Source organism: Hirsutella rhossiliensis, assembly GCF_020360975.1.
Source record: "Hirsutella rhossiliensis strain HR02 chromosome Unknown scaffold00007, whole genome shotgun sequence".
NCBI lineage: Eukaryota > Fungi > Ascomycota > Sordariomycetes > Hypocreales > Ophiocordycipitaceae > Hirsutella > Hirsutella rhossiliensis.
Window position 1 is genome coordinate 1,997,883 of NW_025408673.1, and position 24,508 is coordinate 2,022,390.

At 60.3% G+C, this 24,508-nt stretch overlaps 11 protein-coding genes across 11 annotated transcripts; 6 read left to right on the top strand and 5 right to left on the bottom strand.

The window, feature by feature from the left end:
* Window positions 1-2,564: 2,564 nt before the first annotated feature.
* HRG_06935 (uncharacterized protein) lies at window positions 2,565-3,413 on the top strand (the record flags this gene model as incomplete). The annotated part of the gene is made up of 1 exon (XM_044865406.1): window positions 2,565-3,413. The coding sequence occupies one exon, from the start codon at window positions 2,565-2,567 to the stop codon at window positions 3,411-3,413; it is 849 nt and encodes a 282-aa protein (XP_044719368.1).
* Window positions 3,414-5,739: 2,326 nt separating this feature from the next.
* On the bottom strand, window positions 5,740-6,417 carry HRG_06936 (uncharacterized protein; the record flags this gene model as incomplete). Its single annotated transcript, XM_044865407.1, has 2 exons — window positions 5,740-6,284; window positions 6,360-6,417. The coding sequence occupies 2 exons, from the start codon at window positions 6,415-6,417 to the stop codon at window positions 5,740-5,742; spliced, it is 603 nt and encodes a 200-aa protein (XP_044719369.1).
* Window positions 6,418-6,700: 283 nt separating this feature from the next.
* HRG_06937 (PRP38 family domain-containing protein) lies at window positions 6,701-7,453 on the top strand (the record flags this gene model as incomplete). Its single annotated transcript, XM_044865408.1, has 1 exon — window positions 6,701-7,453. The coding sequence occupies one exon, from the start codon at window positions 6,701-6,703 to the stop codon at window positions 7,451-7,453; it is 753 nt and encodes a 250-aa protein (XP_044719370.1).
* Window positions 7,454-7,620: 167 nt separating this feature from the next.
* HRG_06938 (amidase domain-containing protein) lies at window positions 7,621-9,232 on the bottom strand (the record flags this gene model as incomplete). Its single annotated transcript, XM_044865409.1, has 2 exons — window positions 7,621-9,056; window positions 9,103-9,232. 2 exons carry the CDS (start codon window positions 9,230-9,232, stop codon window positions 7,621-7,623), a joined length of 1,566 nt encoding a protein of 521 aa, XP_044719371.1.
* Window positions 9,233-9,884: 652 nt separating this feature from the next.
* HRG_06939 (survival motor neuron (SMN) interacting protein 1 (SIP1) domain-containing protein) lies at window positions 9,885-11,486 on the top strand (the record flags this gene model as incomplete). Its single annotated transcript, XM_044865410.1, has 2 exons — window positions 9,885-10,141; window positions 10,250-11,486. 2 exons carry the CDS (start codon window positions 9,885-9,887, stop codon window positions 11,484-11,486), a joined length of 1,494 nt encoding a protein of 497 aa, XP_044719372.1.
* Window positions 11,487-11,982: 496 nt separating this feature from the next.
* Window positions 11,983-12,714, bottom strand: HRG_06940 (ribonucleotide reductase inhibitor domain-containing protein; the record flags this gene model as incomplete). Its single annotated transcript, XM_044865411.1, has 2 exons — window positions 11,983-12,395; window positions 12,462-12,714. 2 exons carry the CDS (start codon window positions 12,712-12,714, stop codon window positions 11,983-11,985), a joined length of 666 nt encoding a protein of 221 aa, XP_044719373.1.
* A 1,918-nt stretch (window positions 12,715-14,632) lies between these two features.
* On the bottom strand, window positions 14,633-15,139 carry HRG_06941 (ribosomal protein s27 domain-containing protein; the record flags this gene model as incomplete). Its single annotated transcript, XM_044865412.1, has 3 exons — window positions 14,633-14,815; window positions 14,884-14,946; window positions 15,137-15,139. The coding sequence occupies 3 exons, from the start codon at window positions 15,137-15,139 to the stop codon at window positions 14,633-14,635; spliced, it is 249 nt and encodes an 82-aa protein (XP_044719374.1).
* Window positions 15,140-15,658: 519 nt separating this feature from the next.
* On the top strand, window positions 15,659-16,480 carry HRG_06942 (phosducin domain-containing protein; the record flags this gene model as incomplete). The annotated part of the gene is made up of 2 exons (XM_044865413.1): window positions 15,659-15,723; window positions 15,778-16,480. The coding sequence occupies 2 exons, from the start codon at window positions 15,659-15,661 to the stop codon at window positions 16,478-16,480; spliced, it is 768 nt and encodes a 255-aa protein (XP_044719375.1).
* Window positions 16,481-16,923: 443 nt separating this feature from the next.
* Window positions 16,924-18,281, top strand: HRG_06943 (leucine rich repeat domain-containing protein; the record flags this gene model as incomplete). The annotated part of the gene is made up of 2 exons (XM_044865414.1): window positions 16,924-18,152; window positions 18,242-18,281. 2 exons carry the CDS (start codon window positions 16,924-16,926, stop codon window positions 18,279-18,281), a joined length of 1,269 nt encoding a protein of 422 aa, XP_044719376.1.
* An 841-nt stretch (window positions 18,282-19,122) lies between these two features.
* HRG_06944 (uncharacterized protein) lies at window positions 19,123-19,476 on the bottom strand (the record flags this gene model as incomplete). Its single annotated transcript, XM_044865415.1, has 2 exons — window positions 19,123-19,221; window positions 19,306-19,476. 2 exons carry the CDS (start codon window positions 19,474-19,476, stop codon window positions 19,123-19,125), a joined length of 270 nt encoding a protein of 89 aa, XP_044719377.1.
* Window positions 19,477-22,918: 3,442 nt separating this feature from the next.
* On the top strand, window positions 22,919-23,926 carry HRG_06945 (Phospholipid-binding protein; the record flags this gene model as incomplete). Its single annotated transcript, XM_044865416.1, has 1 exon — window positions 22,919-23,926. One exon carries the CDS (start codon window positions 22,919-22,921, stop codon window positions 23,924-23,926), a length of 1,008 nt encoding a protein of 335 aa, XP_044719378.1.
* Window positions 23,927-24,508: the final 582 nt, after the last annotated feature.

Below are 24,508 nucleotides of genomic sequence, written 5' to 3' on the forward strand. Positions count from 1 at the left end.
GTTTCTGACCTCTATGCCGCATGCGGCCAATCCTCCACACCGGCAAGCCCCCAAGCGAGGGGAGTGTGGGGGCGTGGGCGCGGGCGTGTGCCATTCATTACTCACGAGCTGCGGAGAGAGCTTCACTTCTGGCCATTTTCTTGGCAGGAGGGAAAGAAGTCAAGGATGAAAGCAAAAGGAATTTAAATCTACGGCCCTCATCCTTCTTTCCGTCGCCTGTCGGCCGTGAGCCTTGTCCGTGAGCCTTGTCCGCAACCAGAGCCTTGTTTCGCAACATGGACTGGACACAGAGAGGCTGTGTGTTTCGTCAACGAGTCGTCGGTTGGTTGGCTCTGGGCCAGTTTACGTGCATGGCATGACGGCGAGTGTGTGCCTGCAGAGTGCGTCTCTTCCCCCTTTGCTCTCTGTCAATGTCGTCTCTCCCTCCATTCATGTGGCTCGGATCATCGTCACTGTCGTCATTCGGGCTCGCACAGGCAAGGGGGTGCTGAGGTGGCATCGCGACACAATGCATGTGTGTATGTTTATGTTGACCATGAGAGGGATAACAGGAGGATTGGTTACACCAGCAGGGACGAGGTCGCATGGAGGACAACCCATCACATCATACTGCTACGCATACAGCGAGGGCACTGGACGAGCGAGTGTGTGAGTGTGAGTGTGAGTGTGAGTGTGTGAGTGTGTGTGACGGCGTGCACGTAAGAAGATGCGAGTTGCGAGTGATCGGCGAGCTTGTTTCGTGTGCACGGATCAAAGAAAAGACTGGAGGAGGACGGGCGGACGGAAGAACAGAGGATAGGGTGGGGGGTGGATGGGCGGGAGCCGGACATGGATGGGCAGGCACAGAGAGATGGAGATTGGAGTGCGTACAGTACAGATGAGCGAGAGAGAAAGAGAGAGAGAGGGAGAGAGAGTGAGAGAGAGGGGAGACGGGATCGCGATGGATCATGGATCTGCCCGCCCCAGATACTTGGTCGTGTTTCAGCCGGGCCCCCCCCCAATCGTCACCTTGCGCGGCCGCATGTACCTTGACCCATGCGTTCACACTCACATTCACGAGTGTTGACACTCGAGTTTGAATCTAGATAGCAAGACCGAATTCACATGCACTCACTCACACACGAGTGTCGACGCTCGAGTTTGAATCTAGGTAGATGGCAAGACCGCATTCACGCACGTCTCGATGCGGGCGATGCGAGCCTCTGCATTCCAGCAGGCGTCGCGGGGCATGCATGGTGCCTGGCCTAGCACGCCGCTGCAGCACCTCTTCTTCCGGGCGCCGTCGCATGCGTCCCGTCCGCTAACACTCGCTGTGCCTGCGGGGGGAGAGAGAGCGGCAGCCTCAGGGCAAAGACGCAGCAGAAGCGACGACGCCTGGGGGCCGGCGCACCTGATTTGCCTCGGGCTAGACACCCAGGCCCGCTGACCAACCGCAGCCGAGCAGCGACGCTTGCCTCACCGCATCGGTTGCTACAACTCAGGCCAGCATGCATATCAGAGGTAAAACCGGGCACAGATTAGACTTCTGCATCCCATTTCAGCGGTCCATGGGCGCTGGTGCCCGCATGCACCCGTCTATCGCGCACCCTCTCTCCTCTCTCGGCCTCTTTTTTTTCGACGGCAACGGGGGAATCGACGGGATACGGATGTTAGTGCACGCAGATACGCTCTTTACGTAGCTATGATGTTATGTGCTGGGGGATCTGCTCCCCTTTTGGGACGGCCGTCTGGTCAAGTGACGACGACCAGGAGCCGGGGGGGGGAGTGAGAGCGAGAGGGGTGAGGGAGGGGGTGAAGTGAGAGTGCGAGAGCGAAGAGAGAGAGAGAGAGAGTGGGTGGTGTGGACAGCAGCAGCCTCGTCGTCCCCATCCGTCGGCTTTCTTAATAATAACCGTAACCTGCCATTGACCGTTTCCACACACACACGCCTCTCTCTTGCCCTCCGGCCGGCTATTGCAAGCCTCGTAGGAGCGAAAAAAAAAAGCAAGAGAAAAGGACTTGTAACAGGCTGTCAACCTTGTTTCTGGCCTTACTTTCGCACCCCGGTACGTACCGCTCTATGTATATCGCCCACCCCACCACCACAACCCCGAGTCCCCCTCCCCGTGCGGCTGCCACCTAGCAGTACGTACTCGGATACCTTGCCAGGGTACAGTATCCCCAACTTACACACCTCCTCCTCCATACATACATATAGACAACGCCCGCTCCGCCCACTTGCGGCTGCTTCTTCTTCACCGCCAGCTCATCCGCCCCCGGCAACCTCTGTCTTTTTATATTATACATCTCCTACCCCCGTGCTTGAGACGCTCGTTTACATATACCATCATCATCCGCCTCTTTTCCCATCATCATCATCATCATCATCATCATCGTCTTCCTCTCTCCTCTCTCCTCTCTCACACACGCACACACTCAGCTTGCCATACATCTCCAAGCTCATCAACATTATACATACGGGGCCCATATAGCTTCTTGGTTGCCCCCCCAGCTTCCAACCGACGGCTTCTCACGCCGAAAAGCATTCTCGGTTCTACACCACCATCACCACCACCACCACCACCATGCACGTCCTCGGCCACAGCTTCAGCCAACGGCGCAAGACGTGCAAGCCCCGCGACCTCCACATCCGCAAAATCTCCTTCTCCGGCAGCTCCCTGTCCTCGGGCAGCTCGTTCTCCTCCTCCATGTCCGCCGCTTCCATGTCCTCGTCGTCCATCTCGGCCCCCTCAACCGCCGCCTCCTCCTCCTCCTCCTCCCTCTCTCCGCCCAACTCGGCCTCGACCGCCCGCGGGCCCCGTTCCAGCCGCTCCGCCGCCGGCCTCGACCCCCTGGCCCTGCACCCGACCTTTCAACCGCCGCCTCGCCTCTGCGACCGGCCGCTCCTCAGCAGTCCCGAGCCCCGCCGCTTCGATGAGTCGACGACCTTTTTCCTCGACGACGACGAGGAGAGCATCATCGACCCCTGCGGCTCCTACGTGCGCCATGACGAGGCCGTGAGCCCCGTGGTCGAGGCCAAGATGATGGAGCCCGACGACTACTTTGGCGTCCAGTTCACAAGGCGCCCTGCGATGCCCCGGTCTCGCTGGTCTGAGTCGACCGTCGCCACCGTCGAGAGCACCACGCCATCCGACGACGACGACACGGTCCACGGCTCCGAGGAAGACGACGCGGACCGCGATGTCGTCGACGATGTCATCGGCCACTACTACTACCAGCCGACTAAGCCGCTGGACGGCCACCAGTCGATGCCCAACTTTAGCCACAAGCGAGACACGATCCCCAAGCGCCCCCCCATCAAGACACTCGACAGCCTCGAGGACTTTATCAAGCGTGGCGGCTGGAAGCGACGCGGCATTGTCTTCCACCAGGAGGACGTCGACAGCGGCGGCGACACAATTAACCTCTTCTGATCTCGCGGTGCAAAAGTCCCTTGGGACATTGTGGCCCTCTCCACCCTCTACTTTCGACCACTATTACTACCTGGCTCTCATATACGCCACCTTCCCTCCACGACCAGGGCTCAGCCGACAGACCCCGTACATCCTCGACCATGACGTCGATTCGTGTTATTTTTTTCTCTCAGCGTGTCATTTTTTTGGATCAAAATTGGGACTCAACAGTTGGGCGGGCCGGCGTTTGGAATCAGAGCCTCTGGCATGCATTTACACCATTATACCACGCAACAGTGTCGTTGCGACGAGCAAGCAGTCTTGCTCTTTTCTTCCCTGTCCATGCTCGAGGCAAAGTTGTATCGTCTTGTAATGACGGCTACCGACAACAGAGGGCATCGGTCAAGAAGCCGTGCCTGGCTATTGATTGTCACACACACACCTCTCTCTTCCATTTCTTTGCCCAGTCTCAAATCTAGTCGTCGTATAGACAGACACCAACAATTGAAAGCATCAGCAGGCCCTATCCTTGAGGCTTGCCGAGGAAAAACCATCTTAGTCCCCTTTTCGCAGGCGTAGCTCTCGTGTCTGATACGAGCTTTTTTCCCGCTGAATGCCAACTGCCACGAGGCTCCATCCGAGTGCATGGTAGCTGCGCCAAGGCCGGTGGGCGCATGACGCGGGCGGAATTAACGAACGGGGTTCGCGAACGGACTAGTGTTGGGCCCGTCTAGCGCGAGTGATGCAATTCTGACGGCTGCTCTCGGCGCTCAGACGCCTCGGAACTCCGACGCGGACCCTGAATGGCTGACGAAACCACGTTTATTTAATGAGAGTCTTAGACAGCAGGGTATGGTCAAGTGGGCCTGGGCCGGTCCAGTCCCTCTCGACGGGCGCGACATGACTGGCTCGGGCCACGGGCTTGGCTCGCTTCTCCGGGCTCCGTCATGACGCTTTCTTCACGCTGGCGCGGGCAAGGAAGGGCCTCGAGAACGGAAAAGGAAGCAATTCCACCGACGGCGACGCAGATCAGGTGGCGGAAAGGGACCGAGGGGTGCGAAGCCTCTCGGCCCGGACAATCGCACGCACGGGCAGCGAGGGACGTGAGACGACGGGCGGCCATCTGGCCATGCTCGATGACGGAGCAGCGTTTCAAGAGGCGCGAGCGAACACGAGAGACGTAGGGCTGTGCTGGGTTTTTTTGCTGGGAAACCCGATGTGGATTAAATATAGCAACGCAACCAGGCTCCAGTCATCCGTTTATCCACCTTCCTCTCAGAGCACGAGAAGCGGTAGCTTGGTAGCGTGTCAATAAACAGGCACATATAGCAAGGCTATGCCGGGATCTTGTGCTTATTTGCCCTCGTCTCGCCCCGAGGGCCTCGCACTCGTGAGTCCACGTGGCGCGTCATCTCACGAGAAGAGGAAGAAGAAAAACGACAGTGGGCATTGGTAAGCAGAAAACACGCAGCAAAGGGGAGGAGGCGAGGAATGAGGGCTGGTTTCGGGCTGGAATGTGTGCCTGAGGGAGACAATTGCCTGCTCTTGTCGGCGGGATGGAATGCGTGGTCGTGTCTCTCGTCTCTTTCACGCACTATTCACACGCAACGCTGTTTAACTTAGAGAGAGCATGTCTCGAGATATGAATGACGACAATGAGGTCATTGTTCTCTCCTCCAGGCTCTCCCTTGTGATATGTGATATCGGGGAGCGCGCGTGCTATTCCATCTTTGCCCAATCACAACCCACTGAGCGGAAACCTCACCAAGGGAGACGTGACTGAGACGCCCACGGAAGAGCAAAAGAGGCAAAGTCTTGGCGTCGATGGATTTCGGGCACGGGGCCGCCGATGGGGCCGGGGGTTCGGGGGTGGTCGCGCTCTTGCTCACTCCTCGCCCCTGTTTCTTTTTTGTGATTCCAGGCACGGCTCGGCTCCTGCATATAAGTTGCATTTCTGAACGGGGGGCGATTGCTTTTTCCTTGCCTCTTCTTTCTTGGCGCAGCTCCGGCTGAGAAGCTCGATTTGGTTACCGCTCTTCACGCGTGCACGGCTGTTGGCGAGACGGCAAAGTCTTGGCAGGCTCTCTGCGCAAGTGAGAGCTCCGTTATCTCGTTCTGATGAAATGACTACATCCATAATCGTCAATCTGTCATACAGTGCCCATCCGACGAAAGCGGCTCCAGAGCTTCATCCCGTCTGCCCAGCCATGTACAAGAGTATCCGCGTATATGGTCAAATGTGCACAGAATCAGGCCCGGGCCCCCATCGTCCCGCGTGCTGTAAGTAACAAGTTTGCTGTAAATGCCCACTCCTAAATGGTTCTGTACATGTTCATGCTCCCAGCCGCTACCACAGCCTCCGCTGGTAGTAGACGGGCTGGTCACCCGCCTGCGCCAGCCGCCGGATCTCGTCCTTGATCATCCGCCGCCGCTCCGCCCGCGTCACGGGGATCCGGCTGTTCTTGAGCGGGTCCGGGTGCTCGACCCCCCACGACTTGGCCGCCACCTGCGCCTGGAGCTGCTGCACCACAGCGCGCTGCTTCTCCGTGGCAACCGCCTGCTTGTCGTCAGTCTCGCGCTTCTGCTGCTGCTGCTGCTGCTGCTCATCGTGCCCGGCGGCGACAGCGTCGTCTTCCAGACTCGTCTGCTGGGTAACCACCACCACCGCCGCCACCGCCTGCTCCATCTCCCTCGCCTCGCGCGCCGCCTCGCTCTCCACCAGCACGACGCTGCCGTCGGCCAGCTCCGTCGTCGACGTGCGGAAGCGGTCCGGCAGGTGCGCCTTGGGCGAGGGCCGCGACTCGCGCGGGCGGATGGCGGCACGCAGGTCGCGCAGCGTGCGCTGCTGGATGGCGTAGCCGCTGAGGAAGAGGGCCAGCGTGCACAGGATCACTGGGCGCCGCGAGTCAGCCCCGGGGTCGTCGTCTACCGCGCGTCTTGCCGTGGTGGAAGTCTCCTGCAACGTACCGATGATCATGGAGGCGAGCACCGAGACCTCGGACGAGGTGAGGACGGCTCTGCGCATGGTTGGCGGGTGATGATGGGGCGGAGAGTGAAGCTGCGGCTGGTAGCGCTGCGAGGAGAGTCTTCTTTCATGTCTCCCGACAACTCTGCAAACGACCGCCGCGAACGCCCTGGCTGGCTGGCCCTCGTGGTCCTACAACGACCCGAGTGGGTGGCGCATGCGGCCCGCGTTGGCACAGCAACAATCTTATCGCCCCGCCACCAACCCCCAGGCTTCTTTCGACCGCGAGGCAAATCGTCATCTTCGTCCTCTTCCTATGCGCATGCCGGCCGCCGCCTCCACCATGCCTCGACCCAATGACGACGTCGTCCACGCCGACGCCCGGCGCTTCCTCGACGACCGCGGCACCACGGCGGCCCTCGCGCCCAACGGCCTTAACCCGGCCATGATCATGGAAAAGGCCGTCAAGGACCGCATCGTCGACTCCTACTTTTACAAGGAGCAGTGCTTCGCCCTCAACGAGGCCGACGTCGTCGACCGCGTCGTCGAGCACGTCTCCTTTGTCGGCGGCACCCACGGCGCCGCCCAGAAGCCCAGCCCCTTCCTGTGCCTGGCCTTCAAGCTGCTCGAGCTCGGCCCCAGCGACGCCATCCTGCGCGAGTACCTGGCCCACGGCGGCGAGCACTTCAAGTACCTCCGCGCCCTGGCCTGCTTCTACGTCCGCCTCACCCGCCAGGCAAAGGACGTGTACCAGACGCTCGAGCCCTTTCTCGAGGACCGCCGCAAGCTGCGCCGCAAGGGCAGGGCCGGCACCTCGCTGACGTACGTCGACGACTTTGTCGACGACTTGCTCACCCGCGATCGCATATGCGCGACGAGCCTGTGGAAGATGCCCAAGCGCGAGATCCTCGAGGACCTGGAGTTGCTCGAGCCTAGGGTCAGTCTTCTGGGCGACTTGGATGACTTGCTGGACGAGGATGACGACGACGAGGGACCCGCCACGCCACTCGGTGAAGATTTTCACGACCTCGGAGACCACGGAACTGGCCTCGAGAAGAATCGGGAAGAAAAGCCATCTACGGGCTCTAGAGCCTAGGACCCAACCAAAGCAAAGTCGTACATTATGTGCATCGTCTCTTCGAAAGTTTTCCCCGCGCATCCATGGAATGTACACTTCTCTTCGCGACACCGCTCGACCGTCTCGTCTCATCTCTACACGTCAAGTCACCTGTATAAATACACACATATCCACCTCCGCACGTCTCACTCACCCCGCGGGCCCGCCATGAGCGCCTTGAGTCGCTCCGCCATGGCCAACAGCCGCCGGTCATCCCAAAACTGGCCGACGAGCTGCAGCCCAGCAGGCAGCCGGGTCTCGGCCGCGGGCACGGGCAGGCTGACGGCGGGCAAGCCGGCCAGGCTGGCGGGCACGGTGAAGACGTCGTTCATGTAGGCATCGAGGCTGCTCCTCTGCAGCACGTCGGCGAGGCGCGGCGGAAACGAGGGCGTCGTGGCCGAGAGCAAAAAGTCGACCTGCGGCGGGCCACGCTTGTCGGCCAGCAGCGTGTGCTCGGGCATGTCGCAGAGGTCAAACTGCGCGCCGTCGCCGCCGCCGTCACACAGCGGGTTGGCCAGCCGGAAGACGCGGTCGAAGTCGCGGCGGATGAGGCGCCGGACGCGCTGCGCCTGGACAAAGTAGTTGTCGATGGCGGCGGAGCTGAGGCTGTAGGTGCCGAGGAGGATGCGGCGCTTGACCTCGTCGCCGAAGCCGACGCCGCGCGTCTCCGAGTAGAGCGTGTGGCCGGCGCCGTCGCCGCGGCTCTCGGGGGGCCGGACGCCGTAGCGCACGCCGTCGTACTTGGCGAGGTTGGACGAGGCCTCGGCGGCGGCGATGACGTAGTACGCGCACAGGGCCTCCCTGGTCGACGGCAGGGACACGGGCACAACGGTGGCGCCCGCCGACTCGAGCGCCGAGGCCGCCGCCGCCCAGGTCGCGCGTATGACGGGATCTAGCTCGGCAATGTTGTACTCGAGCGGGATGCCGACCGTCAGCTGTGAGTTGTCGCCCAGGGTCGGGGGGCAGGCCGCGGCGCAGCGCCGGCGCGTGGCCGACGACAGCGAGGTCGGGTCGTTGGGGTCGTGCTCCTGGTCGAGCTCGCCGTCGGCGAGTAGGCGCAGGATGGGCCGCGCCCCACGGGCAATGAGGCCGACCGTGTCGAGCGAGTTGGCGTAGGGGAAGACGCCGAAGCGGGAGAGCATGCCGTAGCTGGGGCGGTAGCCGACGGCGCCCGTGTACGAGGCCGGCAAGCGGATGGAGCCGCCCGTGTCGGTACCCAGGGCAATGTCGGCGTCGCCCAGCATGACGGCGACGGCGCTGCCCCCCGAGCTGCCGCCGGCCGAGATGGGCTCGTCGTCGTTGGCCGAGAGCGGGTTGCGGACGGGGCCGTGGATCGAGTTTGTCGAGTGGGAACCCATGCCAAACTCGTCCATGTTGGTCTTGCCGACGACCTCTGCGCCGCGGGCGCGCAGCTGCCGCACAATGGTGGCCTCAAAGGGCGAGGCATGGCCGACGAGGATGCGGGAGGCGCATTGCGTGGGGAACTCGTCCGTGGCAATGTTGTCCTTGACGGCGAGCCGGAAGGGCGTGGCGCCGGCGAGCAGCGGCGGCGGAGGAACCGTGGGCTCGAGCTTGCCTGGGTCTGGGGTCAGCGGATGGCGCTGTGGCTTTGTAGAGGAGTGGCGGACCGCTGTCGACAAAGTGGTTGAAGCCCGACGAGCGTCGGCGTTGTGGCTGTTGGAGAGCTTGCCGCAGAGCCGGGACCCCTCGAATGCTGCCGGGCTGGAGATTCGAGCGGCGCGCGCATGCCGCCCTCATTGTCAGTCACGGACCATGCAAAGAGGAGCCTCGGCACGACAGCGGTTGACTGCGCATAGGACGGGATGCAAGGTTGAACTGCCTTCACGGAGAAGGAAAAAAAGTCGCCGTCGTGGACGCGAGATGAAGGTGAGCGTGGCAGGTACCTGGAGGGGGGGGCAGTACTCAATAATCATGATAACGGTGTAGCTTAGCTCGTATATTGTGTGGGTGGATACTTGTACTGTCATGCCTGGACTGTACCCTGTCAAGCTCACTGTACTTCATCTGTGCGGAGTACCCGACCCTGTGTTACTCCCGACGGGTGCCTGCAGCGCGGCTCAGTCCCGCGGGTGCGGAAAAGCGGAGCTCTGTAGTTTAGACCCGCAGGTTCCTACTCTATCCGTACTATCTGTGCAGATTACGTACCTCGGTATCTTATCTTATCAAAGCTCGGCACCCAACGGTCTGCAGAAAGCTCTCGCTGTTTTTCAACGCCATTACACTCCGGCATCTCCAAATTCACCACCACTCCTGCACCCGCCCTCGAACGACGAAGACGACGACGCCGTTAGCACAACCACTAGCATACGCCATTCATATCATCTCGCGCGTCCCGTGCTGGAGCCTGCTGGGGAGGTACCGGCGGAGAACGACCGCGGCAGAAGCAGTCATGTCTGCCTCGGCCGCCAAGCGAGACTACGACGACGTCGACGAGGGCGAAGTCTCGGCCGACGAACCCATCCCCAAGCGTGCAAAGAGGCTTACCGGTGCCCAGCCGCGTCACCACCATCAGCACTCGGCCATCGATCCCACCTGGGGCCAGAAATATGTCTTCTCCAACAAGGACGATGCCACGTCCATCCCCTATGGTGAAGAGTCCGATTTTGAGGATGACGCCGAGGCCATGGCCTACCTGCGCTCCGTCCGGTACGTGCTTCGACCGCTTAGGCTTCCGAGGGAACCTGTCTTTGCTGAATCCCATTCCTTGGCTCCATATCCAGGACTCAGGTGACGCTGATATGCTCCATGTGGCAGACAAGAGGCGCATGGCATCTCCCACCTGCTCGTTGCGCCGACCAGACAGATTGGGCCCCAGCTGCCACCCGAGCTGCAAGAACCCCCCCACGATGACGACGGCGAAGCGAAGCCTGAATTAGACGGCCATCGGAACGTGCACGCGGCTGCTTTGGGCGACGCGAAGGCATACTACGAAGACGGCGCCTACATCGCGCGGGACCCCGAGGCACAGGATGGCAATCGACATGGCGAGGCTGACAACGACCAGGACAGTCGAGAAAGAGAACTGCACGAGGCATTTTTTGCCTCCACTTTGGATAGGTACCGCTGCCTTCGCCGCCTTCTGCACTCCAAGCCACCCCCTGGCGCCGCCAAACGACTTTCCATTGCACAGTCCACTTATGCTGCTTCGTTGGGCCCCAACTCGACCACGGCAAAGAAATGGTCCACCATCCTCCGTACCGCCGACCCACACCCGCTTCAACTCGCACTCATGTCCAAGGACTCGGTCTTGCGCATCCTGCGCGTCTTGCTGGGCGGGAAATTTCTCTGCCGCGGATACACGCTCTCTGAGCGAACTAGCCAGTGGCTGTGGGGCCTGCTCGCGCGGCTGCCGGATCCCTGGGAGCTCAACCACGCCGAGTTGGCCTTGGTGCGAGACCTTGGTCGCCGGGCCGTGCTACTGGGTAGGTCCCTAACCGAGATGGCGGCGCTGAAGGCGGAACTCGACGACGGCATGATGGGGGTGCCCGAAGGCGTGGATGCGAGCAGCGATGACGACGAACCAACGAATACCGATATCAAAATGGAGGGGCCTTCCAGCCACTGCTCGGAAGTGCACGAGAATCCACCTCAAGAAATGGGAGACATAAGGCAGGACTCCCACAAAGACGACGACGCTGATGTCGAGGAGGGTGAAGAAGGCGAAATCGACGAGCACGAGGCCGCGGACGGAAGCGAATCCGTAGAGATGGATCTCTCATCCGACTCTGGCGAAGGCGGCGAAGTAGTCTCGGGAGGACACGGAGCGGCAACCGACGACACCCCGACGCTCGAGGCGGCCAAAGCGGCTCTCCTGGGTCGGCTCGCAGACGACGCACCTGGGCAGGCCGACAAGGAGGACAATCTCGAGACGGCCAAGCTCCGTCTGCGGATAAACATGCGGGCCACGCTCAACATGATTCTTACCGTGGCGGGAGACTTTTACGGCCAGCGCGACTTGCTCGAGTTTCGCGAGCCGTTTGTGGGGTTGTGAGGGGAGGGGGGGAGGAGAACAGGGGGGTTTCGCCGATGCTGTTGCCCGAGACTGGAGATTGCTGTGTGCAGCCGAAAGGGGGGGTGGCTGGAAACGGCGTCATTGCTCACTCGTGAGGCTTTCTCACATCATCTTCTCTCTCGGCTGCCAGCTAGCTTGATACCCGTGATTCCAATTTGGCTTGAGAAAGAATTACACGATGCAACCTGTACAATGGCGACTCCTCGGCACGCTCTAGCCGTACCGAATGGTGGAGAAAAAACAGAACAGACGAAAAGAACGGTACATGCGGAGGTCCCTCCGAGTACGTGTTGTGCCCACAACGCCAACGCCTGAATGCCCTAGGATGGCTCGCCCTCAGCCTGGGCCACCTCCACCTAACTTGTACAGTCCGAGCTGCTGGGCTCGTTTCATCAAGAAAAGAAATCCAACAAATAAAAGCAGTCCCTTGCCACTGTCCAGACGATTCAACAAGGTGCACGAGGTGCCTTCTCTCTCATCGCGAAAGATCCATGTCCCTGCCTTCCCCAAAGACGAGAAAGGGGGCCTCTTCAAAGTCCTCGTCGACGGCCATGTTCTCCTGGCCCATGTCCTCGAGCGGGAGGCTCTTTGCCGTGCGGGAGCGGCGCGGAGTGGCCATGAGGCGGGCATTGCCGCTGTTGGCATCCCAGCCCTTGTTGGAGTGGAGGCCTGCGACTGTCGAGGCGGCGTCGTCGTCGTCGTCATCGTCGAATATGCGTTTCCGCGAGGGTTCAGAGGCATGGCTCTCGACGCTCTCTTGCGAGAGGGTCAACCCGGGGACGGCATCCATGTTAGGGACGTCGTCGTCGTCGAAGCCGCCAGTCTCGGGCTGCGTGCCTAGCCCGCCAACTTTGTTGATGCCACAGAAGGGGAGCAGCTCGCGCGGCACTGGACATACAGCCGCCGCTGTCGCCGCGGCGTCGTGTGATGCGCGCGGGGCAGCAGCGGGCGTGCTGTCGGTCCACAGCTTGAAGGCGCTCGGGCCCGTCGTCCGGTAGCCCTCGGGAACCGACTTGCGCACGCGCATGCCGACGCTGAGCAGGTTTGCCTGGACGCTGGCGGGGAGGACCGGGTGGCGCGATGCCGGGGCGGTGGCAGACGGCGACGACGGGCCGGCGGCCGAGGCAGGGAAGAAGGAAGTGATTTGGCGCTGGTACGGGTCGGCGGCGGCGCCCGCAAAGGGCCTCTTCGTCCGGGGGGCCGACATGCTGGAGGTTGAGTGACTAGCTGGGGTTGACGGCTGCTGGAGACGGGGCGGCCACGTCGTTGAAGCCTGTGGATGTGGTTTTCGATGGGCTTGGAGCCGGCGGAGAGCGCCAATTGCAACAAATTGTCTCGTGACAACGTATCGCCGAATCGCACCAGCCGAATCGACCCTTCTCTTTCCTTTTTTTCCACCTGTGACGTTTTGTCTCAGAGCGGCTGCTGGACCATGCAGGGGGGAGAAAAGAAGACAAGTGGTCGAAAGACAGCAAAACCAACAAAATCAAAAGCGGTAGAGCGGAGAGATTCCCAGATGTCGGGAAAAGAAAGGAGAAAAGGAAGAAAACGGGGAGGAAAAGGGCGGCTTTTACTCGCGAGTAATTGCCATACCCAGAGGACAGAGAGAGAAGGTTGAAGTTTTTGGTAGGGGGCCAGCGAGGCTAAAGCGTTGGGAGGCTGGGGTGGAAATTGGTTCCGTTCCAGGCAAGAAGTGGGGAGAGAGGCTTGATTGACGATGGAGAGACTCGCACTGTCGTTTGGCACTGTGCTCGTCGCGTCTGACGCGCCTGCGACGCGTTAAGTGCTCATGGCTGAACGGGGAATCCCGCGTCTTGAATTAGTCAGCCGCTTCTTCAAGGCCTGCAGCAGGGGCTTGCCGTCGGAGCACCACCTCCGGAAAAGTGACGATTCACGGTGGCTTGATGCTGCCGCTGCTTGTAAGAAGTGACGGTCAACTCGGTGAGGCCACTTACCTCGGGTCCTGGATTGCCCCTTCGCCACCGGAAATGACCCCAGCGGCGCCACTGGCAACCTGAGTGCTCTCTCACCTCGGCATGAGCCGCGGCCATGCATACGCGATGGCGGCGCAAGGGCCGGAGCTCGGGGTAGGTGGACTGGCACCAGGGTGGCCTGCTCCGCGATCTGGGCCGTGAGAGGTCGATGGCCATGGTCGTATTGCTCTCCGTTGGCTTGACTCGCGGGTGACGGGTAGAATCCCGGCCCCGGCAGACGACAAGACTCACCGAGGGCCACGCCGCGCTCATGCGCCGGGCCTGATGCCGGCGTCCGCTCCTCTTGCGTCTAGAAATAACCGGAAGAGTCGAGAACACAGCATGTACGACCGGTCATGGCAAGTCAATGTCCAGGGTTGAGAGAGGGAGACAAAGTTGAGTCTATGGGCTGACTGCCGTGCAAATGGACAAAGAGAACGACACATCACGTAGTGGGAGATGCTGCACGTTTGGTCGACCTGCTGTCACTCTGATTCTGGCACAAACGAGCGATGAATACTCCGAGAGGGGCTACACTTCGACCGCATCATCGTCCATTCGTACAACCGTGCCGGGTACGTGTCACGTCGTTGAACTTCGTGACACCACAGGAAGACAAGGCTCGGGTCCAAAGCACGTAGCGTCACATCACCACCACCTCTGAGACCATCACCGAGTCCAAGATACAGTCCGTGGAATGCTTGAATTCGCAAGCGCAGTGTGCGTCTTCCACTACCCACTGCACCCAGGGATGAAGCAATCATCAAACCAGCGGTTCCACGTCCTCGCACCCAGCCAGTCTTCCAGCCCGTCCCGGACACTCGTGAAAGGCATTCTCCGGCCACCCACCCCGACCAGTGGTTTTTATGTGCCTGCTTCCGGAGACGACTCGCGGGTACAATGCACGCGCAAAACGAGAAAAAAACGACATGAATGATGTGCCATGCAAGATATCCGGAGACCCCAAACGCCCCAGTTTCGGGTGTCCCATCTTCTATCTGCAAAGAGGTGGATGATTATGTTTGCGAAGTTGGCTGCCTTGTCTATGCGCCCACGCCGACGATTGGCTTGTTTTGCAGATCCGAGATGACCACCGTGAGTTGAACCATAAGAGTCATGATACCCCAAGGAAAGCAACCGCCGCGAGGCAGTCTACTTTCTTCGGAAGGAGCAGCCCTCGGTTAATCTGGCCTTGCCACCGGTGGGCTGGCACAGAACCGTGGTGCAGCCCTGGCAGATGACGACGGTCTGGGCGTGCGAGAAGACGGTGGTGATGGTGAAGCAGCCGGGGCACTTGACGTCCATGAAGAAGGATCGGGGCGCGGGGACAAGAGTCTGGGAACGTCGAGCGTTAGAAGGGGCCGTCGCGGCATGTTCTCGTCGGTGGTATGTTGCCGTCGTACCTTGAGCTTGTGCTTCTTGGCCTCGGCGGCCGGCGAAGGGTTCAGGAGATCAACGGCGAGAACCTGACCAAGCGCTGTCAGCAAACCTCGCCCTTCATCGTCGACTTGGCCGCGCGTCCCGCCCGTCCGATGACAATTCCAGGCGTCAAATTTGCGGCATCGATGCGACCGAGGGCATTCAAGAATCCCTTGGCACGACTTCACACCGTCCTTTGTCGTCGTCCGGGGCAGAGAGGGGGCATTCGTCGCTCACCATCTTGACTGTGTATCTCGAGATGCGTCTGGCGTCGGTGTCTTGCGAGGATCGAGATGCTTGACGAATCTGGCGACAGATTTGAGGCTCGCAAGATGGGGTGAGATGAATTAAGCGAGGAAAAGTTCACCACAGTCTGAGGAGGGTTTCCCTTTCGCCTCCGGCTTGGTCCTGATCCAAAGAAGACTAGCGCACTAGGGCTTCGAGGCCCAACAGCACGTGATGATGGCGTGGCTGGCCTGATTGGCCCGTCGCTGGCCAAATTGCTCCGCACCTTATCCGTAGTCACCGAGGGGATGTCCGTGCATTACCATTTTGTGCAAGCAGACGGTTGTGCAGCCGAGCTTTATGCACTCGAACGCGGGGCACCGCGGCCGGGGAACGTCGGGGCCGCGATACGCACCGACCGAGTCTTTTCTGCCTGGCCTGATTGCGCAAGCTTTTTCACTTTCCGCCTCGCTGCATTCCTTGCTTGCTTTGGACACTTGACCCTGGAGGTACAGACCGGGGCAAGACGCAAACATGGCGGCGCCCGGCGACCAACGCATCGCCGTCCCCATCGACGATCCTAACGCCGACACCGAGTGGTATGCTTGACCCGCCAGAGCGCAACGGCGCAACAGCTGTCTGACTGGCTGCAGGAACGACATACTGCGCAAACATGGAGTCATTCCCGAGAAACCGCCCAGTCCGACTCCTATGATCGAAGAAGCCATCGTCGAGGGAAGGCGGCTGGCCCACGAGAATCGACTCGAGGGCAAGGACCTGGACGAGCTTGATGAGCTCGAGGACCTGGAGGACGAGGCCTTTTTGGACCAATACCGACAAAAAAGAATGGCCGAGCTGAGCAGCCTGCAAAAGAAAGCTATCCACGGCAGCGTCTACCCCATTTCGAAACCAGATTACCAGCGCGAGGTCACCGACGCATCCAAGGACGGGCCCGTCTTGGTGAACCTGACGTCGTCGATGGGCACCAACGTGGAGTCGCGGGTCCTCTCGGAACTCTGGCGGCAGGCTGCCAAGGAATATGGAGATGTCAAGTTTTGCGAGATCAGGGCGAGCCAGGCCATCGAAAACTACCCGGACAGGAACTGCCCCACGATCCTGGTGTACAAGAACGGCGACCTTGCCAAACAGGTTGTGACGCTCGCGACGCTGGGCGGAGCCCGCACCACGATGCGGAGTATCGACGACATTCTGGTGGAAGTCGGCGCCGTGCCTGCATCGGACATGCGGGTGGTCAAGAGGAGGCAAGCGGCGGTGGACGCTGAGGAGGAACGATTGGCCGGGAAGAGCATCAAGACGGGCTCTGCGGGAATTGACGACGACGATGACTGGGACTGAGGCTTTTGATTTGTACAAGCAGGAGGCCAGATGTCTGCGAAGCCGCTCGACGGATGGGACGCCGGAGCCCTACCTGCGATAATGATGCTCTGACCTGATGAAGCGAGCTTGGCCACGGTGACGCAGTATGAGGACGACGAAACGGCTGATGCGGACCCTGGAGCGAGCCTTGGGCGGATCTGATAAGCGCGGCTTCGGGGCCCCACTGCCGGCGAAGAAACGCGCCCCGAATTGACTTAGCGGGCCAACCACAGGCCGTGTCACGTCACGCCACCTCTGCCACTACCGAGGGCAGCTATCAAACCGCGTCCCGCTCGCGTTTCTTGATACGTTTTAGCCGAGCATCTGGTGCCGCACACACTTGCATCGCGGAGCAGCGTGCAGCGTGCAGCGTGTTTCATACCGCTCATTCTTCCGTTTCCTCTTCTTGTATTAGCCTTGCAATGGCGGAAGAACCGTCGCTGCCCCGGCTTCCGGCCGTCTCGTGGGACGAGCCATCCCAGCGCTTCTCCAACAACCCCCGCAAGCGCAACCTGCCGTCTGCCAAAGCCTCGTCGCCCTCCCTCAACTCGAGCGATCCCGCTGTCTTCTCGAGCGACGACGACCCGGGCCTTGACAACTACGTCGAAGGGAGGAAGAAGAAGAGATACATTGGATCATGGTTTCAGCAGCAGCCCGCGTCGTCCGACTCGGCTTTCGGCGACGCCATGCCGGCGCCCAAGCCTGCCAAGAGAAGGCTCGCGCGACAGGTCGACAGCGGCGTCTTCCTCGGAAGCGACGGCACCGACAATGAGGACATGATGGAGGCCCTCAACGTCCCGGTCCGGGCTAGGCTGCCGCAGCTGGACAAGCGCCCGGCCCCTCAGGTCTCGCCAGCAGAGCTGGCCGCCCGCGAGACGGTCCGGCGGTGCCTAGAACAGGGCCTCGAGACTATCGACTTTTGGTACCTGGGGCTCGAGGAGCTTTCCGACGAGACCATCAGCCCGCTCGCAAACTTCTCCTGCATCCCGCTCGTGACCAAGGACGTCGCCTTTGAACAAAAGGTGCCGGAGCTCAAGCTGTACCTTGCCATGAACAGCCTCAGACGGGCCCCTGGAGCCCTGTTCGACCTGACGCACCTGACCATCCTGAGTCTGCGCGGGAACAAGCTCACAGAGCTACCCCCTGCCATTTCGAAACTAAGCAACTTGAAGGAGCTCAACATATCGCAGAATCGGCTGACAAGTCTCCCGGCCGAGCTGCTTGACCTGCTGCAGCCACGCAGCAACTTGCGCGAGCTGGTCATGCATCCTAACCCCTTTGATGAACCCGACAAGCCCATTGCAGGATTCACGCGGGAAGGCAACGGCCCAGGGGACGGCTCGCAATTCTATATCAAGTACCTAGGTCGATCGCCTCTGCAAGTCTCCGACTCGAGGGGGAAGGCAGTATCAGACTTCAAGTTGCCGTCTGGCGACACGGCGCAGAAGGTCGCCGTCGAGCGGCCAGGCGGCGTCCCTAACATGAGCGCCGCGAGGCCCAGCCGAGTCCCTAGTCTGGTTGAGGCGTCCCTTCGAAGCTGCTACGGTAGCAGCCAACTCTCCGAGCTGCAGCACTACATGCCAGAGGGCCTGTCCCATCTCCGGCGGCTGCTCGGTCGAGCCGCGCAGCAGCGAGACATGGGCGGGATTTGGTGCGCGCAATGTAGACGCTCGCTCATTGTGCCGACAGTCGAGTGGCTGGAGTGGTATGACGTGACCAAACGCACTGGCCCAAATCCAGTGACAGAACAGTCATTATTGAATCCGTCGCCTCCTATTAGGCTGTCAGTATCGGAGGTTGCCATGCCTTTTAGGCATCGGGCCTGCTCGTGGAAATGCAGCCCTGGCGCCGCTCCTGAACAAGAGACGGGCTGCTAGGGAGAGCCGGCCTGTCAATGGTGTACGGTCTTGACATTTGGATTGGCGTTGAGAGCCGGACATGGGCCTGTTTGACGGGCTCGATGTCATAAAGGCACATAATTGTATGTTTACTGGTCGAAAAGCGATCGAAGCGTTGATGATGCAGATCCCCCTTAGATTCTGTTTGAGGGATGGATTATTTACACTTGCTCTGGCAGCTGCCAGTGAGTATGAGCCCGCCGTGTCTATCCAGCCTTCAGCCCTGTGCCGAGTTTGGATCACGCCGGGACCAGCTTGTCTTGTTTCTCCAACGACTGCTTGATTGACTGCTTTCCATGGAGCTCGACAGTGCAAGCATTTAAGCCCTCGCATGGACCCTTCAGAAACCAAATACTCGCCACTTTTCTGTCTGTTGCGCTGAGGAGACCCGAGGCTTTTTACGACTTCTCTGGCGCTTATGATCGAGCCGTTGCACATCAGTGACATCACCATTCACAGGTTTGGCCTGAAGCGCTGGCGAGGAATCATGATACATGGAGAACTTGATTTCCCAGGGCCGCCAAAGACAGAGATGAATCAATGTTGCACGTGCAAATGAGTTTGATTGCTTTCAACGATGGCCACGTGTACTGGCTTTGTCGTCTTGAGAAAAAGAGAGACAAGACTTCTGGTCTGCGCACACCCAGAGTCTAGACACTGGCGGTTTCGGGCCGCCACCCCCCAACCCCGTATCGACGCATGGCGATATCTCTCGGATCCCCTTTACCTGCAGACGCAGGGACGGCCGATGGAGCGGCACGGGCAGACACGGATGGGCCGGGAGCAGTGGCAGCCGTGCGGGCCGCAGAAACCGGCGCACCGCTGCAGAAGTCAACACGGTCAGCATCTGGCACTCAAAGGGGAAAGGGGGTTGAAGAAAAGAAACGAGAAGATGGCAGGCCTCACCTTTCGGGCGGCCTCGGCAAGGGTTCCGGGGGCCTCGTCGGCGCTCGAATGGGCCTGGTCGTTGGCCACTTCGGCAGTCTGCTTGGCCTCCTCCGCGACGTCGGGGATGGCGTTGGCGAGGACAGAGGTGGCCAGGGCGCCGAGGAGCAGCATGTTGGTGAGGAACTTCATCTTGGCTGGGGCAGAGGGCTATATGTAAATGGCCGGTGATGTGAAAAGGAGATGGAGAGGATATTGCAAAGGGGCAGGACGGGGAACGAGACTGGCTTTTATTTCTGAGACGCTGCTTCGTCGTCCTTGCGCGAAGCAGCAGCCATACATGAGACTGACTACGATCGTTACCAGGCATCAGAAACATGGCCAAGCCATGCTCGCTCTCGCTCCTGGATCTTGGCGATGGATTAGCAGAGCATATTGCCCGATTGGAGTTCGCCTCATCAGCACTTATGCGTGGCCGTCGAGGCTCTCACGACACAAGAAGCCGTCGTAGGATTCGTGGGACCATCGTGGCACACCAAGGACTCGCCACGATGCGGGCTTGAAGGGCTTGTGAGGGCGGGCAGGTCTTAGGGGTTCCATGTGGCTTTCTCGTTGATCTCGGTGACGTTGATGGCGCCAGCCAGCCAGCCCGTGCCCCCTGAGCTGTCATGGCTGGCGTCGTTGTATTCTAGACGACCTATGTGCCTTACCTCCAGCCATGGCGGATCGTTTTCATGTTGGTTCACGCCGCGTGTGCGCGCGGCGGAGACGCTGTCAGCAGACGCGGACCAATAGCGGCGTCTCGATGCATCAAGCACATTTCGAGGCTCCCGGCCGACCCCTGCGAAGGCTCCCCCTTCCTTCTCTCCTGAAGCCTGGATGTTGCGACGTAGACCGGCAAGTAAGTGGCAGGACTGTGATACATCCACAAGAAGCTCGGGGGAGGGATCGGCAACGGGGCGAGCGAATGGGGCGGCCGGCTGCCCTGATTGGTCCTGTAGGGCTGATTCAAAGCGTATTCACAATGCTGCGTATCCTCTGACTTGTCGAGTTCACTTCCTGTAAGATATGGCACCAGGCCTGTCGTTTCTGCAACGACGGAGCCGATTTGGTTTCGGCCGTCATGTTTTGTCGTGCCTTGGGGTCTCTCTCCTGAGGCAGATGAAGGCATCAGGACATATCTGGGTGTCCCGAAAGGGGTGTGTGGACAGCAGCTGTATCCACCACTCTTTGATATACCATCAAGGACTCGCGGCCTGTCGGGCCTTCCCGGCTCCGGCCGGAAGTCGGCCCCACAAAGACCCCTTGACCCGGTGCCGATCCACTGGATGGCCGGGGGTCAGATCAAGCGGCGCCGCACTGCTGATTCCATGTCCGCGTGCGGCCCATCGAGCGTCAATTGACGTCAGCCCTAGTCTATTGTGCGTTTGCCAAGCTGTCTTGCATGTATGTAGCCGCTTCCCGTCTTGGCTACGAGCAAACTTGGGGAACAGGGTGGCTTGGCCTCGGAACTCGGGGGACGTGTCGAACGAAACATTGATCCAGTTGTACTGGATCTCGAAACCTTTGAGGAATGTTCAAGGGTCCTCGGGTCAAGCCAGTCATCTCCTGATCAACGTCAACATGCAGATCCGACTTCTCACCGCCAACTTGTCAGCTGGTTACACGTGGGATGAATTCTGGATAGCCCTCCACTCTTCATATTCTCATAGCTTACAGTTAAGCAGCTTGATGAGGGACAGGTCGGCAGCAGAGAGCTACTGGTCAGTTAAGAGAGCGGCTCTTGAAGGCTGCCGCTGCTGGTAAGCACTGCGAGCCTCAACAACGTTGATTGCACCATTCGGGCGGGAAGATCCGAGACCTCGGGCTTTGGTGACGGTTTGAAGCTGAAACCTCGATCAACCCTTGTGGTCTTTTGTGCTGTGCTGCCACCGGCAGTAAGCATGCAGGGAAAGATGGCGTAAAGTTTCCCGCAGAGCATCGGCCCGAAGCCCGTCGATGGTTTGAGCGCCACGAGCCTCGGATGGAGCTTGCTCCGATTCATGGATTTCGGTATTCCTCACAAGGGGAAATATGCTCGATGGAAATAAGACGCGGCTATAACTATCGAGACGTCGCCGGATCCCCATCGATGGGCAATCTGGAGGGACCGCCTGGTTCTACTGTTAGTGAGCATTTTCACTCGAAACTTGAGATTTACTAGTTGTTTGTATACGAAGCACAATGCTTCGACCCTTGTATATATTGACACAAGATTGGAATGTGTGCGTATAATTTTAGACGAAGCAGCTTTGATGACATGGAAAACGTAGAGTCCGTGGGGGGTTTTTTTTTTGCCGCGCCGGTCTTGCCTTTATGCTGGACGCGTTGTGCTCCGGCGCATGATCAATCTGAATCGGATTCTGATCATGGCAACGAGTGAAAAGACGTGTCCGCGTTGTATCAATGATTTACGAGGAGCCTCGATTCTACGGACGGCACCATTTGCGTGACCTTTGACGTTAAATCGTCACCAACTGATATGACATGCGCTCCCATTTTGCTCTGAACATGCAGCCCCATGTTCTTGTCGTCTCTCATGACATTACTTGTGCTCTTGATTTGCATGTATATTCTATCAAGGTAATGGTTATTGTATGTATGTACATTCCAATCCCAACATTGATCAAGTCTGCCGTGAACCCTCTAGCCTACCCTGGACCCCCGCATCGACCACAATGCAGCCCTCACTAATCCCCCAAGCCGAGTCAAGACTACGCCACCTTGACGGCCTCTCCTGAACCCCCCCCACCCTAAACGCGACTCGACGCGCCGCCCCTGTTGTCGGGACCAAAACCTCGTCTCCTACCAGCAGTATCCGCCCTTTGAGCTTCGTCCGCGGGCCTCCCTCTGTCCGCTCGTCCTCGACTGCTTCTTCCTTTCGCCGTCATTGCTTAGTCGCCGCCGGGCCTGGAATATCCGAAACGAAGCCTCGTCATCGCTCCTTGTTGGCTTGACGAGGCCTGCTGAACACAAGGCAGCCCATCGAAGCCTTGTCCCGTCGTCTCCAGTGCTCTGGGTCGGCCAGCCACCACCCGCCATGGCCGCCGTTCAACCACATCCAGCCTCACAGCAACACCACCGGCGGCAGCATCACGACGGCTCTAGGCCCCCCTCGCCCACGCCCTCGCAGCTGCCCCCCGTGCCCGCCTCGCCCGTCTACTCCATCGCGTCGACAGCCGCCCACGCCGTCTCCCACTTCAGCCTGCCGCTGCCTCCGGCGCCCCGATCCGCCCACGCCGTCCTCAAGAAAGCCGACCTCGAGCACTCGCAAGACGCCTACGCCGACCTCGTCGCCTCGGCAAAGGCCTACCGCCTCGCCCTCGCATCCCTCTCCACCGCCGCCTCGGCCTTTGGCTCCGCCCTCGAGGCCTGCGCCCGCCTCAAGGAGGCCCGCGCCGAGCCCATTGGCCCCGCGGGCATGGCGGCCAGCTTCGCCGCCACTTGCACCGCCGATCCGCTGCTCTCCGCCTCGGGCGTCCATCACCTCGTCGCCAACCACCAGCAGATCCTGTCCGAGACGGTGTACCGCTCCTTCGAGGTGCCCCTGCTGCACGACCTCGACCGCTGGCGCAGCGTCATCGAGGATGAGGACATGACGTACCAGCACAAGATCAAGGCCCAGAGCCGCGAGGTCAAGCGCCTCGAGAAGGAGGGGCTCAAGCTGCACAAGCAGCCCCGCCGCGACGTTGCCCGCTTCCGCGCCCATCTCGTCGACCTCACCAACAAGCTCGACGGCCTGACGACGCTGCACGCCGACCACGCCCGCACCCTGCTGCGCGAGAGCCAAGACACGAGCGCCCGCATCGTCGACGCCAGCTGCAGCCTCGTCCGTGCAGAGGTGGACATATTTGAGAGCCTCGCCCGCAAGGGATGGACCGGCGGCGGGCTCGACGACTTGCTCGACAGGGGCCAGGATCTCTTTGCGAACGACGACGCCGGCGGCGCGGGCGCCAACGCCGCCGACCCTGCAAAGCTCTTCTCCATCCTCCCGCCAAAGAGCATCCTCGCCGACTCGGCCTCGGACGCCTCTCGCCTTGACCACGACCGCGCCGACGGCCTCCTCCCCGCCGACGACCATGGCGGCGACCGCCCCCGCTCCTTTGCCGCCTCGGCCACCGCCAGTACCGCCGGAACCGACACCACAGACGCCACGAGCAGCACCTCGAGCGCTGGCACCATCACCGCCGCCGGCACCGCCGCCGCCGCCTCGACCCCTGACAGCGTCGTCTCCCCCGAACCCAGCAAGCCGCGCCACCCCCGGCCCTTTTCCCCGCAGCCCATCCGCAGAATCCCCACCGACGTGACGTTTGAATCGCTCGGCGCCCTTGCCGCCACCGAGCCCCCGGGTCCTGCCCGTCGCGGAACGAGTGGCGGCCGAGCAGACGCAGGCGGTGCCGAGGGAAAAGACGAAGACAAGAGCAGCAGCAAGGCCGCAGATGGAGGAGACCCTGGCGCAGAAGAACAGCAGCCATCAGAGGCCGTCGAGAGCGAGGCACGGCAAGACCGGGGCAGGAAACCATCGCAGTCCACGTACGCGAACCGGCGCTCGTCCTTGCCGGGTCCCGCAACGACGGATAAGGACGAGGCTGATGGCAACTAGGACTTTCACATTGGCCGTGGCCGGCGCGTCACCACGACATGACTGTACGGAAGCATCGCTTGTTCATCACCTTGTGTGTTTTTTTGTACCTGTTCTTTGCCCACCCTGTCGGAGGTTTGGTTGTTTGCGCAAGCCAGCGGGACTTTCCTCGTTCGTTGTCAAGGGCTCGAGCGCATCTCATCATGGGCGTCGCGTCTCTTTGTATACCCATCCTTCCCCCTCGAACCCCTTTTTCGAAAATCATGTATATTACAGCCTTTTCCCTCCTTGCTGGCCCGGACTCGGCCAGGGAAACAAAATATGCATCATCATGAATGCATCCTCCCAATGTTTTGGGTCGTGCGCTATATGCCCCAGCCATGCCGTCCTCAATGCTGTCTGCTTTTGGTCTAAGCAAGGGGGAAAATCCCAAAACGCCAACGTGCCATGTGTAGTGCCGCCCAAACTACCATGCCTCCACAAGGGCACGCATGACGGGCACGCTTCATCAACCTCGTCAATAAGAAGAATGAAAATCAGACCCAAGACCGACGACTTCGCCCGAGGAAACCAAAGAAATGTACAGGCAGTCAGGGATTCTCA